General features: G+C 37.2%; 2 protein-coding genes across 10 annotated transcripts in view; one reads left to right on the plus strand and one right to left on the minus strand.

Annotated features, from left to right (window-relative positions):
• Window positions 1–14133, minus strand: part of WASF1 (WASP family member 1) — a 49795-nt gene extending 35662 nt beyond the window's left edge. For 3 of the 9 annotated variants that reach the window (XM_033103426.1, XM_033103423.1, XM_033103416.1), the window contains exon 1: window positions 13568–13833. The gene's annotated coding sequence lies outside the window, so the exon portion shown is untranslated. Of the gene's footprint in view, window positions 1–9815; window positions 9835–12725; window positions 12867–13567 lie in introns of those variants that run through there. The other 6 variants (XM_033103425.1, XM_033103418.1, XM_033103422.1 and 3 more) reach the window with 6 other exon arrangements.
• Window positions 14134–14546: 413 nt separating this feature from the next.
• The window catches only part of CDC40 (cell division cycle 40), a 41594-nt gene continuing 41130 nt past the window's right edge, over window positions 14547–15010 (plus strand). Inside the window, exon 1 of the mRNA XM_033103414.1 lies at window positions 14547–14761. Within this exon, the coding sequence (XP_032959305.1) occupies window positions 14573–14761 (189 nt within the window). The 5' untranslated portion in view covers window positions 14547–14572. The remainder of the gene's footprint in view (window positions 14762–15010) is intronic.

The raw sequence follows: 15010 nt of genomic DNA on the forward strand, positions 1-15010 counted from the left end.
CCAACTATATTCAGAAACAACACATGGTGATGTGGTGAAATAACCACATCTTTTAATATGGTGAAATAACATTTATTGCTGCCGGCTACATAATCAATACATGTTTCTTGAAGAATATTTGGAAAATAGTAACATACATGAAAATAAAAATCATTCCAAATCCCAGAAACCAGAGAGACTAACAGTTAACATTTTATTCAACAACTAACTATATTTTAGATATACTACAGCTTTATATAGATACACTCTTAAAAAGAATCTAATTCTCTGAACATATTATGTACCTGCTGTCCAATCACAGACTTCTGGTTCATGCCATTCTCTTGAAAGAATGAACCCAATCTCAATCTACTCACCTTTAGGATTGAGAATTATTTAAAATCTCTTAGTATCTATTTTATAAGACCTTTGTGGGGATTTAACACTGCACATTAAGAGCCTGCTACAGTAAGTGCTATACAAATGGTGGTCATTGTCATTAGCTAGGAAGTCACTTCGTTAGTGGAACTTTCAGATTACTTCAGTCCTTCTCTTGTAATATTTGTATGTCACTTACATTATAGTGCCTCATCATGAGCCAATACATGTCTGATCTCCCTCATTAGGATCTGAGATGATGTGGGTAGTTTCCAAGTCGCCCACAAGTTTCTACTCCCACAATGTATACAGAAACTTAAGGTCAATTCAATAATATTTTCCCCCACTTATTACCTGTAAGTCATTACGCTAGGAGACACAGAGGTGAGTAGTGGGTCTCAATTTGTGCCCTCATGTAGTTTATAATCTTTTAGCAGGAAAGAAACATTATTTAATGTAAATGACTCTAGGTTCATAAACCCTTGTATTGAGACCACTGCATACAAATATGTCTCAGAATTTAGAATTTCTAAGATTTTTAGAAAGATAGTACAGTATATATACTTAGTATACTTACTAACCATTCCACAAGATCTAGGACAGCATTCTATAATCAAAATGATTTCTACAGTGAAATATATGAATATTTATACTTATTGACATAAATAAAGACTATAAATACCCTCACATCAGTTCAGGTCGGGTTTTATTACTGTATTAGTTTCCAACTATTGCTGGAACAAATTATCACAAACTTGGTGGCTTACACAATATAAATTCACCTTACAGTTCTGTAAGTCAGAAGGCTTACTGGGCTGAAGCCAAGGTAGCTGCACAGCTGGGCTCTTTCTAGAGAACCTATAGGAAAATCTGTTTTTTTCATTTTTCGGCTTCTACAGGCTGTCTGCATTCCTTGGCTCCTGGCCTTCTTTCACTTTCAGAGCCAGCAATCCCATCACTCTGACCTCTGCTTCTGTCCTCACATCTCTGACTCTCTTGCCTCCCTCTTTCCCTTATAAGGACCCTTGCGATTATACTGAGCCCATCTGGATAATCCAGGCTAATCTCCCCATCTCAAGATTCTTAATTTAATCACCTTTGCAAAAATCCTTTTTGTCAAGTAAGGTAACATATTCACAGGTTCCAGGGATTTAGAAATGGACATCTTTGGGGGACCATTATTCTGCCCACCAGAGCCACCAAATGAGTTAAAAAAAAACTTTTTTTAACTTGTACTTTTCAGCCTTTTAGACTTTAGAACTACAGATAAGAAATTTTGGACCTGTTTAACCCAAAATAATACAAGACTAGCGTTATATAAGGTGAACACTGGTACAACAGGTAATTTGCACTAAAAATTTTTCACAGACATACAAAACAAGAAATTCAGAGACAGGAAAAGTATATTATATATTTGGGAAAAAAACAAGTACAGTTTAACTGGACTATATAGAGTAAAAGTAGAAAAGTAGAAATGTAGTGAAAGAAAAGAATGGAAAACAAGTTGAGGACAGATACAAGGGGCTATGTTGCTTGTCAGGAAGAAGAGTTTGTCCTTAATTCTGGAAGTGAGCAGCGGGTGGAAGTAGTTTTGAACACAGAAATGATGTGATATGATTGATGTTACATTGGAAAATGATTAAGTTGACAGGAGGATTGATTCAAATTGGGAAAGCTGAAGAGTAGAAGACCAGTAACCAATATAAAGAAGTAATAAGTACTTTAAAAGATGGTCAAAGAAGCAAGCAGAAAGATGTCAAGATAGGTAAAATCCATGACATTTTCATCAAAATAATTTTTAATAAAAATAGCTACCAATTATAGTGCTTACTGTCTGTCAGTTACCATTTTAAATGCTTTATATCTCACAACAAAACAATTGAAGAGTTTAATTCCATTTTATAAATGAGAAGATTTGGGGACAGAAAGTGTAAGCAATCAAACACTGCATAAGTAGCATGGCTGGGATTTAAATCCACGTGGCTATGACTCCAAAGTGCAAGTAAGTATGAGCCCAAAATGACATAATATTAAGCCCTTAATCTGAAATCTGGACAAATTAATCTGTGAATTAATTAGATTAATTAAATCTAATACATTAACATTAGAATAATTAGAAATATACTCTAAAGCAAACACTAAAATTTCACAAGGAGTTATAGCTATTAAGCTAACAAAGGAGACAAAATGGAAGCATTAAAAAAACTACTAAATCTAAAAGACAAAAAAGGAGATAAAAGGTATTCATGAATATTAAGGCAAAAAGAAAACAAAGAGCAAAATGGTAGATATAAACCCTACCACATCAATAATCACATTAACTATAAATGATCTGAACATGCCAATTAAAAGGCAGAGGTTGTGAGACTGGATTAAAGAAAACGAGACCCACCCACATGCTGCCCACAAGAAATCTGCTTTAAATATAAAGATATAGATTAGTTAAAAGGATGGAAAAAGATATATCATGCTAAGGGAAAAAAAGGTGAGTGACTATATTAATTAATCAAAGTAGATTTTAGATAAAAGTATTACTATAGATAAAGAGGATTATTCATAATACTAAAGGAGTCAATTCATCAAGATATAACAATCTAAAATGTTTATGCGCCTTATAAATAGAGCTTCAAAAAAAAAAGTCATAACTAACAGAATTTCAAGGAAAAACAGAAAAGTCCACAGCTATAGTCAGAAATTTCACCATCTCTCTTTCAATAATTGATAGAAGTAGGCAGAAAATCAATAAGCATATAGAGGTCTTGAAGAACACTATTAACCAACTTGACCTAATTGAATTTCATAGAACATCCTATCCCAAAACAGCAGAATACACATCTTTTCAAGTGTACAATTATCGTTTACCAAAAAAGACCTTATTCTGTGCCATAAAGCAAGTTAGAATTTAAAATGATTCAAGTCCTACAGATGTATGTTTTCTGAGTACAATATAATTAGAAATTAATAACAGAACGATATCTGGACAATTCTCATATATCTGAAAACCAGAAAACACATTTCTAAATAGCCCCAAGTCAAAGAATAAAAACAAAAAATTAGAAGTTAATTTATGAAAATGAAAAAATGAAAATTACAAAAAAATCACAATTTGAGGGAAACAGCAAAAGGTACACAGAGGGAAATATATGACAATAAAATGTCTATATTAGAAAAGAAGAAAGATCTCAAATTAAGTCTCAATTACTTTCATCTCAAGAAACTAGAAAAAATAGAGCAAATTTAATTTGAAGTAAGCAAAAGAGAGGAAACAGTAAGGATGAGAGCAGAGATCAATGGGATAGAAAACAGAAAAATAACAGAGGAAAAAGAAAATCAATGAAACCAAAAGCTAGTTCTATGAGAACATCAATAACACTGATAAACTGATTAGCCAGGCTAATGCGGGGTGGGGGAGATACAAATTGGCAATATCTTGGAATGAGAGGAGTGATATCACTATAGATTCCACAGATATTAAAAGAATAGTTAGGAAATATTATTTAAAAAATTTATGCCAATAAATTAAATATGAATGAAATGAATAAATTACTTGAAAGATTCAACTACTCAAGAAGAAATACATAACCCTCTGAAAAAGAAAAACAGTATTAGAGAATTTATACTACCTGACTTCGGTACTCATTATAAAGCTGCATTATTCAAGGCAGTGTAGTATTGGTGTGCAAATAGTCAATAGAACAGAATGGAAGTCATCCCACACACGTGGTCAAGTTGCTTTTTGACATAGGTGCAAAGGCAATTGAATAGAAAAAGGATAATATTTTTAATGGTGCTATAACAACTGCGTATCTATATTTAAAAAAATACAAAAACTTTGATCCTTACCTAACACCATGTACAAATGGGTCATAGAACTAAATGTAGAATGTAAAACTATAAAACTTCCAGGAAAAAAAACAGAAAAATCTTTGCTACCTTGGGTTAGGCAAAAATTTCTTAGATATAATACCAAAAGCACAATCCATAAAAGAAAAAATTGTTAAATTGGAATTCAACTAAATTAAGAACTTCTGTTTTTTTGAAAGGCACTTTAAGGGAATGAAAAGAATCCACAGGTTGAGAGAAAATATTTGCAAATCACATATATGATAAAGCATATGTATGCAGAATAAAGAACCCTTAAAATTCAATTAGAAAACAACCCAATAGATAATGGCCAATGATCTGAACAGGTACTTCACGAAATATACAAATGGCATTATGAACAGATAATCAACACCATTCATTAGTCTTTAGATAAATGTAAATTAAAGACACAATGAGATACCACCAGACACCTATTAGAATGCCTGAAATTAGAATGGCGAGGATGTGGAACAACTGAACTCATACCTTGCTAGTAGAAATGTAAAATGGCATTAGCACTCTGAAAAACACTTCGACACTTTCTCATAAACATATGCCCACTGTATGACCCAGCCATTCCACTTCTAAGTACTTAGAAGAAATGAAAGTATATGTCCAAACAATGACTTGTACAAGGAATGCTGATAGCAACTGTATTTGTTAATAGCCAAAACCGGCAAACAACCCAAATGTCCACCAACAGATGAACGAATAACAAATTGCTATCCACTGGAATAGTATTCATACAACGGAAGAGTATTTGGCAATAAAATGAACTAATGATGAATGTGACAACATGGGTGAATTAAAATTATGCTGAGTGAAAGAAACAAAACAGAGCATATTCTGTATGATTCCATATAAAGTTCTAGAAAATGCAAACTAACATATAGTGACAGAAAATAAGATTAGTGGTTGCGGAGAATAGGGGTTGGGGTTGGTAGGAGGAGTAGGAAGATACAGGCAATACAAAGAAGACTAGGAAATTTGCGGCGGGGTTGGGGGTCATTATCTTGATTGTCAATGATGGTTTTAGGAACGCATCTGTAAGTCAAAACTTACACAGTTGTACAATTTATTGTTTGCCAATTATAATTAAATAAAGCTGTCACAAAGCCATCTAATCAAATAGCATTAACTATTCCAATACTTGTATCATGCAATAAAATGCTTATTATTTTCTACCAGCTATTACCAAAAATACATGATTTAAATTTATGATAGTAATATTAGACATAAACTTCAATGTGCAAGAGGGTAGGTTTTCCAGAAACATTTCTAGAAATATGTAAGCAAAAAAATCTCAGACTAATGGATGAATGCCAACAAACAGGTAGATCAGTGAGCTTTGCTATCTTCTGTCAACATATTACAGTCCTATTCTTGCTTGAAAATAAATGCAGTTATTACAGTGAAAAACTGCTGTGTGGCTTTAACAATTCCCATCCCATCACCAAAAAATAATCTACAACTACAAAACTGTAGATGAACTGGTTACTAGGCATTGTAATTTGCCTATGTCAGAATCAAAAAATTCTCCACAGAAAGCACTTTACATGGTGGCAAAGTTCCAAACCAGTTCCCAAACCCTATTTAAGCAGTAGAGATTAATTATCCTTTCTTTCTTCTGCATCACTGTTTTCCCCCTGCTGGATCACTGCCATCAGCATATACACATGCTATAATTTTATCCATCTTAAAAAAACAAAACATCAACAAAAACAAACCTCTTTAGTCCCACTTCTCCCTCCAGCCACTCTACCTACCACCTCCCCCTTCCCACACATACACCCTGATTTCTCCATTCTCATTTATAGCAAAATTCCTTGAATGAGTTCTCTGATTTCTCTCCTCGAATTCTCACGTAAGTCTGTCCCATTCAGGCTTTCATTTCCAGCACTATACCAAACTATCTCACTAAGGTCAGTTATCTGCTATATCCGGTAGTTAATTCTCAGGCCTCTTCTCTCAACCTCTTAACAGTATCTGATACAGTTGTTCATTTCTTGAAACCACTTTCTTAATTTGGCTTTCAGAAGATCTCAAATTCCTGGCTTTCCTCCTATCTCCTTCTCATCTCTGTACATCTAAATTTTAGAGTACTCTAAGGCTTAGTGCTTGGACCTTTTTTCTTATTTTTATCCATATTCACTTCACTAGTGATTTCATGTTAATTTTCTTAAAGTGAGATATACATCTACACCTAACTTAAAGAACTGGTATGGCTCACTGTCATCCTCAAATAAAGTCAATTATAGATAATTCTACCTTTATTTGGGGGAGGCAGCTGCAGATGAAAAACAGATTCAAACAGAAACAAAAATGTTAAAAAGATACGTGAAAATTTTCAATAGACCATCACCATCTTTCTTTAGTTTAAGTTCAATATTCCTGGTATAGGGAGTCACTTAAAAATTAAAAATAATAAAGCTAAATTGATGAATACCAAGACAAATACTTAATATTTATTCTATTCATTTATTACATTAGAAACATTTAAATACCACACTAAATGATTCATTAAAATGTAAATCAGGGCCTTAACTATGGTCCCAGTCCCATGGGACTGTACCAGTAATATCTTACATTAGTGTAGACTTGATTCAAAAGCCTCTTTATAGCAATTATCTCATTTTAACCTAAAAAAGACTCCATAAGGATATTACAGAAAATACTATTTTAACCAGCAGTTTTATGACCTCTCACATAACAGACTTTTAATGAGAAAATTTAATGAATTTAAAATTAGTTGGAGAATTCATAAATCCATCCCTACTATACGAAATATATTTTAAAATTCATATTCAACTGATGACAGGTCATTAATGTCATCTTTCTGTACTTAGTGTAACATTACAAAAAAGAAATTTACATTTTCTTTTTAATGCTAATGAACGAAACTAAGTCCTTTATATACGCATCCATTAAGAGACATGCTTTATTTCATTCATTTCCATGACTAGACTGACAATGAAAATTGTGAGTGTTATGATACCTTCACTTCTACTACTGGGCACATCAAGTATCTGAACAGACTCAAAAAGTTCTACCTCTAAGAACTCCATCTCTGAAATGTCCCTGTCAGACCTAATATTCTATCCTACCAATCCAGTTCCTCATTATAAAATTTATTTGTCCTTACCACACTCCTGTTATCCTTTCACTCTCCTCTATTTTCAAAACCCTCAACATACTTTTGGCTTTGTTTCCCTTCCTGCTTCACTAGCATTTCACATTCCTCTTCAAAGGAGAACTGCCCCGACCACAAGGCCTTACCTCCTGGTCCCGGCAAAACAGTCACATCAGAATGCACCACACTGCATCTTCTCTGACCACACCTTCTGCTCATCTGGCTCTGTTTAATTCTCACTCTGTAAATACTGTCAACAGCTTTGTTATATCCTAGTTCTTTCTTACTCTCTTCTCTTCATAAATCCATCTGTTTCTAGAATCTTGAACTATCGCCTCTAAATTACTTATACAAATAACCCTACTACCAGTCTGCCAGACAACAAAACACAAGGTCTCATTAACCCAAATTCAACACATCCAAAATCAAATTCATCTCCAAGACTCCCCATTCTCCCCCAAAAGAAAATTTATCCATTCTCTGAACTAGTAGGAGCAACAAATCAGGATTTGAGATGTTTAAATTAAAGCAAAGTAATGGTTTCTCTTCTAATCAATTCAGTAAACGTTTGATTGTATGCAAATTACTGGCAAAATAACTGAATTCTCCGTGAAAAGGTATGATACAGCCCCTTTCACTCAACTCCATGGATGGTAATCTGGGACACTATTCTTAGTCTGCACATGAACTCTGGTACCAGGCCCCAACACGTGCCTCCAGTGTTGCTACCTAACAAGTAAATCAAAACAATTCCATTTTTTCCCTACATCAAGAAGAAGCCTGAGTCAGGAGTAACCACGAGACTGGGCATTCAATTCTGGCTAGTATTGGGAAAGATTCTGTAGCAGTCAGTGCTTAAAGCTAAGTTTCCACCTCATAAATATGAGACTGACACTGCCTCACTGCTGTGAGGATTAAACCACACATGCCTAGGGCAGTGCCCAGCACATAACAGGTGCTCAAAAAATGGTGCTTTTTTAGGATTATTACTGGTGCCACTATGAAGGCAGGAGCAGTACAGCCATGTGGGAAGCCATTCTGCTTCTCCAGGGGACTGTGTAGCACATCTTGGCTAAAGTGTTATTTTAAAGCAATCTACTTCCCAAATTTTCCAGAACAATTCTAATTTTGATCACTGTTCTTTTTTTAAACCATTCGGTTGCAAAAATTCCAAGATTTTGTGATCTAAACCTCATCCTTCAGCCTGCCTTTCAACTCCAGAAGTAGCATAAAAATCCTTAGATGATGTGATGGCAACCATACTTTTCATTCCTATGTTACGCAACAAATTCAAACACAATGTGCTGCATTGTGCAGAAACACTTAAGATTTACACCATAACCTTAAGATTCCAGGCAAAGTAGAAGCACAGTCTATGCACTAAATTTATGTACTCTTCTTTAAAAAATAAAGAAAGAAAGAAAACCTACAAAATATGCCGATGTGTATGACAAACATAGCTGTGTTTGTTTCATCACCCCTTTTCTCACGGCATCCTGATCTTCCCACCTTCCTAAAAATTACTTACCTGCTATTCCATAGCAATTGTATCCACTCAACTACCCATTTTACTTAAAGAAATACTGGAAACACAAAAATGAAGCAAAACAAAACCAACCAACCAACCAACACAACAAAACTGTCCCTGTCCTCAAGGAATTCATAAACTCACTTTCTCACTCCGCCTCCAACCCCACAGCACCCATACTCCTGCCACGCCCAGAGTTCTATAGCACCCAAGGTAAGGCTGCCTGATTTAGCAAATAAAAATACAAGATACCCCATACATTAAGTCAATGCAAAAGTAATTGTGGTTTAAAAGGTTAAAAATAATTGCAAAAACCACAATTACTTTTACACCAACCTAATATTATCTGACAATCCTAACCCAAGGCTACATTCCATCTCTTTACCTTCATACACCCACTGCACAACTATAGTTCCAATATTTTCCTTATAAAAAAATCTCTGGAGATTCCGTGGATATGATCTTTCTCTAAAGTACAAATAAAATCTACCTTGACTTGACTTATAGGTTGTTGGTAATTCAAAAGAGGAAAACAAAAGAAACCATCTTAATTCTGTTTCTTGGTGGTGCTGGGAATTAAAAAAGAGATTAAAACAACCACCATAAGAAAAACACTCCTTTAAAAACCTAAACTTCCAAGAATAGGCACGTGAAAAGATTAAGACTGTAATCTTTTCAGAGGTAGATCCAGAACGGAGAGCTATCCTAACAGGAAGTATATAAACAGTTATACTAGAAAGGGAAAATGAACTCTCAGAAAAAGTCACACCGAGCTTCTAAGTGCCTTTGAATTTCATTTGTAAGTGAAAGGAACCACAGAGGTCATCTACTTCAACATTCCCATTGGGAAAACCAAAGCCCTTGTGTGAGAGGTAAAATGACTTGTCCCACGTCACAAAGAAGACCCTAGCTCCTTCCAATTTCTCTCATTCTGACCTTTGCCCCAGATGCTGGCAGGCTGCACCACTCACGGAAGATCCTCTTCTCCATATCTAGTGGGTGCCGGAGGACAAGCTCCTAATAACGTTGTCATGTCTAACGCAAAGAGAAATGTATTCCTAGATTTTCAAGGAAGATTTAAATGGACTTTCCCATAGAAATATTGTTGTACACAGTATAACAGATACTTTCAATATGTTTATAAGAATTATTATTAATATAATTTAAAAATTCTCTAGTATCATTAGCCTCATCCTCTAATTCAAGTAAATTATGTTAAATTTGGTGGGCTGTCTGCGAATCTAACCACTAACCATCTTGTTTCTGAGAAAGTAAGTTCCAAGCTGTAAACCATTTTATAAGTTTTAAAGTATAATCAATCTCATTTTGGTTAGTAATTAACAATACACAAAGCTCAAAATTATAAGCTAAATGTGATAACTAAAAACACATTTCATAAAAAGCTTCATTTTATAAAAAGCTCCACCTCAGGAGCCATTTATTTTTAAAGTTGGGTATTTTGGCACATTTAGCACAGGATATAATTTACATACATCTTTTTATTAATATGTCACTGGAAAATCAAAGTCAAAAAGAATCAAACATATTTCTATACTCATCTAATTTAGGAAAAACAAAGAACAGGTAAGAAGAAAATTACTATTTCACAAACGAAAGCTTAACGATGCATACCTTATGCAATACCTAGTGCTAGTTCAAAAAAATGTACGGGTAAAGGAATTATACTGAACAGGTAAATGAAATTCAAAGGCTCTCAAAATATATTTTTGTCTTTTCTCTTGAGATAAAGCTAAATGTTTCATGAATTAAAATTCATGTTTGATCAATCTTTTTTTAAATTTCTACTCGAATGAATGGATAGAATGAATGGATACTTTTTACTCATTCATTTTATTTGTCCAACAACAACAAAATAACAAGCCTCTACTATTTGCTAAACACTATGCTAACATCCTTAGATTTATGACAGTAAACATTAAGTCAGTCTCTGTCCCTAAATAGCTTAGAAAAATCTTGAGTTAACTGTATTTACCCAAGTAACAATGACAGTTCAATTTTGGTTGGTCATTTAAGAAAACATTTAAAATGTAACCAAATTAATTCTCAAAAGGAACCATCCAATAGTAATTTTAAAGATTTTGAATAGTTTATCTATATGAACTGTCCCCACAAAGTAACCAAAAGCACTGTTTTTGGTAAAAGTTCTAATATTAATATTTTAAGTTTTTGCTATGAAAATTAACTGAGTTAATCCTTCAATAAAGAAATCAAAAGCTGTGATAATGAAAATCAGTACTTGGAAATGATAGACCTGAGTATTATGAAAATAAAGCAAAATGTATAAGTATAGTATTACACAATATTCAGACATTGTCTCTGAATATATGGTTATTTACAAACCTGAAAAATAAAGTAGTACCATGTCATACCTACAAATGAGCACAACTATGTATTTTGGGTTGTGTCAGCTACAAGTTTTTCAGTGAAAAAGGCCTTAATATTTTCTGGAGATTTTATTTTTCGCAAACTTAATTCAATATTCTACTTGCTTATTACGTCATATAACTTTTTTCATCAACGTTAACTACACGTACATTTGTAAGTACATATTAACTATAAAACCTACTGAATTTGCAATTATTAAAAACCCTTAATGGATGGGAAACAATCTTCAATTTAAGGCCATACCTTTCCAAAGCAAAATCCAATGTTGATAAATCAGCCATTCTAACATGTCACGGAAAATCCCAATGACATTTTTTCATTTTGTTTTACACCGAAATATTTGTCATCATTCATCAGCTAAAACATTCCAATTTTCTTTAAAAGCATTATGCAAACATCTTTACTGAATTTACACATGCTACTTATCGAATAAATGGGTATTTTTTATCTCCACTTACATATAAGGAAACCAAGGCACAAAGGTGTCCATTTTGTAAATTGCAAGGTCATTTTCTAAGCAAGCAACTGATCTTACACCATCAAATTATACTGTATGTGCGCCACTTCCAAGTGCCATAAAACAATTACTGTACCTTAAAACAACTGCCTCTGCAATGCCTATGTGCAATTCGGTTTTATCAAGAGGGTTATGGCAACAAGCTTAAGCAAGAAGAGCTGGAAAGGGAGAATTACAAAAACAAAAAGAAAACACTTATATTTGGTAGTGAATCATTTATTTTAAAATAATGAGATGTAAAGTTTTTAACATAAGAGCAAGTAACCAACAGTTGTTTCTTCCATTTTCAAAAAATATTTCATCTTTCATTTGGATCATGCAAAAATACCCATCCTGTAGACAGAAGTTAGAAAAATGATAAAAATAAAATCTGTAACAAATAATTAAATACATGATATTGCAAAGAAAACTGAATAAAAAATAAAATTTAGATAAATTAGCGAATGCACATTATAGTAGTTAAACCCCATCTTAAATATTAAATGCTTCCTTTCATTCAACTGAAGGCTATGATTAGCAATCAAATATTGTTACTGAAAATCAACACAAAACTTTTCTTATTCAAAACTTGAAAATTTTTATATCATGTACTTTATTCAAATAGTCGACCTAAATAAAAATACTTTTCCTAACAAACTTAGAGCATGAGAAAAGCTGTTCCTGAGAGTTCAAAGACTGAAACTGCATTTGTAATTATGATATAACGCTATCAACGTTAGAAAAATGAAAGTTACCTACCATACAAATTAAATTTAAGAACATTAGACGGGTTGAATAACCAATAAATCAACTACATAAATTACTGGACAGAAATAAGACTTAGCTAATACGTGAATCCAACACCCAAGAAAAAACTTAAAATATAATCGAAGACACGCCTTATTCAGAAAAGGACAGCATTAGACCAAGTCGTTTTAATGTACCTAGTCTAGCTGGGGATTAATTAATCGGCTATAGAGCAGGTTGTGAATGTTCAGGTCAGGGTGCTTTCTTCTCATCACTACTCCAGTTCCTCATCCGCAAGTGCAAGAGAAGGCGTCAGAGTACCGAAGCTAGGGGGCATGCTGTAGCCAGGGGAAAAGAAAAATGGGAAAGGTGCAGTGGATGCTGCATAGTTGAATAATTATCTGGGTGGCACAATGGGCGAGTCCGACCGACACTGAAGCCCAGGGAGCGGCTCCCTAACTCTGCCCGAGGCACCCCCCCATTAACAGGCATCAGAGGCGACCGCCCCGCTTCGCTTTCTCTTCAGGCGAAGAAAGGGTTCCCGGTACTCGCTTTACCGTTATGTGTTTAGGCACAGAAGCGCGGCGCAAACACGCAAACGCATAAGCTTGCTTTACAGAGCCCGGCACGTAGCGCGAGAAGGGGCTTCTCCGCCACCCCGTGCTGCAGCCTCCCCGGGAGCGAGAAGACACGGGGGTGCACCATGGGTGCAGGGCACGGGCGCTCAGGCGGTGGCACCGCAGGTGAGCCCTGCAGTCTCCCCACCTAGAGCAGCCTCAGGCGGTCCCTGCAACCGAGACCCCTGCGCGCCCGCCGGCCGCTGTCGCCCTCGGCACGCAGCCCGGCGGGCGGGTGGGCGGCGGGAGCTCTGGAACCCGCGAATGGGGGTGGGGGCCATCGCGGGGGAGGCGCGCCCATCCCCGTAACCTTTGCCGGGCTAGAGCACCACACCACCACTCTCCATTCTGGCCAGTGAGAAAGAGTTCCTCCCCAGCACCCTCTCCCCCCAAAAAACAATTCCTGAGAGATTCGCGCTCACCGTGAAACCTTGGGGGGCTCTTGCCTTATCCCTTTTTCATGCTTCGGCGGCAGCCGCCGGTCCCCCTCAGCTCCCGGGACTCCACCTAGAGCCTCCAACAGAGTAAGCTCCCGGGTGGAACCCGCTCCGAGCAGTGGCCGAGGGATGGGGCCACGGGGAACGCCGCCTGCGGCGCCCGCCGGTCGCCGGACCCACAGTATGCTCGACGCGCGAGCGAACAACACCGCGAGCCGCCGCCGCCGCCCCCCACCCGCCCCCTCCCCGCGCGCTCCTCTCCACAACTGGGCGCGGGGACCCACGCCTGAAGCAGGGGGGACCGCTAGACTCGCCAACTAACCTCCCATCCTTCCCACCAGGAGCTATAACCCCCCCAGTCAGGGTCTTCCCACTTAAGATTCTCGCTATCCTCTTCAGCCCCCAGTGCCTCGGTTCAGCGGTGGTGGAAAACTCAGCCTCCGTCCACTTACTCATCAGCGGGTATGAATATCAATCTTCCCCCCTTTCCTGAGGTTTTATGGTATAGCCCAATCCTCAGTTTGGGGGAGGGGGACAGAGAGAACTGTGCTAAGCCAGGGAATGAGGGAAGATGGTAGCCAATTGAATGAACCATCAATTCAGGGGCGGGGTCAAAGAGATGCCTGCCCGCCCCGCCCCGCCCCCTTGCTCCAAACTACATTTCCCATTGTGCCTCTCCCACTTTCCGTCGCGCTGCTCGCCGGGAGTGTAGGACCTCGAGGCCGCAAGGTACATAGGAACTCGTAGTCTTTAATTTAGTCAGAAGGTCCTGAAAGTTATAAACTATTATAATTCTCTCTATGTCCTTAGAGAAATGCTTCCAAATTCTCAGTTATGTTGTACTTATTATAACATTATTAATTTATTTAAAATGTCATAAATTATCGTAGCAAAGGAAGTAAATAATGTGTGCCATGGCAATCTGTCAGGACCTGGGAGCCGCTTCTTCTTCCGCCGGGGCCTGGTCTCCGCCGAAGTTCTGTTGCCGTCATGTCGGCTGCGATTGCGGCTCTGGCTGCTTCCTATGGTTCGGGTTCAGGGTCCGAATCGGACTCGGACAGTGAGAGCGGACGGTGTCCGCTGCCAGCGGCCGACTCCCTCATGCACTTGACTAAATCGCCTTCCGCCAAACCGTCTCTGGCAGTGGCGGTGGACTCGGCTCCGGAGGTGGCAGTTAAGGTAAGCGCTGTTGCCTCTGATGCGGTTCGGGAATTGGCTTCTGCTCCAAAATCTGACAGTCACTTTTAGGCTCCTGGTTATCTCTTCCTCAGTGCTGAGAGATACGTCACTAACTCTTGGATCTCTTCTTCCCACATGCATCTTCCTTGGGAGAAGCCGGGGGCTGGAAGTTCAGGACAGCCCTCCACTGCTCCCCGCTCCCGCCATCAGAAACCAAGTGGGAATAGGGAGTGAAATTTGAATTTGTGG

This window comes from Rhinolophus ferrumequinum, chromosome 3, assembly GCF_004115265.2.
Source record: "Rhinolophus ferrumequinum isolate MPI-CBG mRhiFer1 chromosome 3, mRhiFer1_v1.p, whole genome shotgun sequence".
Taxonomy (NCBI): Eukaryota; Metazoa; Chordata; class Mammalia; order Chiroptera; family Rhinolophidae; genus Rhinolophus; species Rhinolophus ferrumequinum.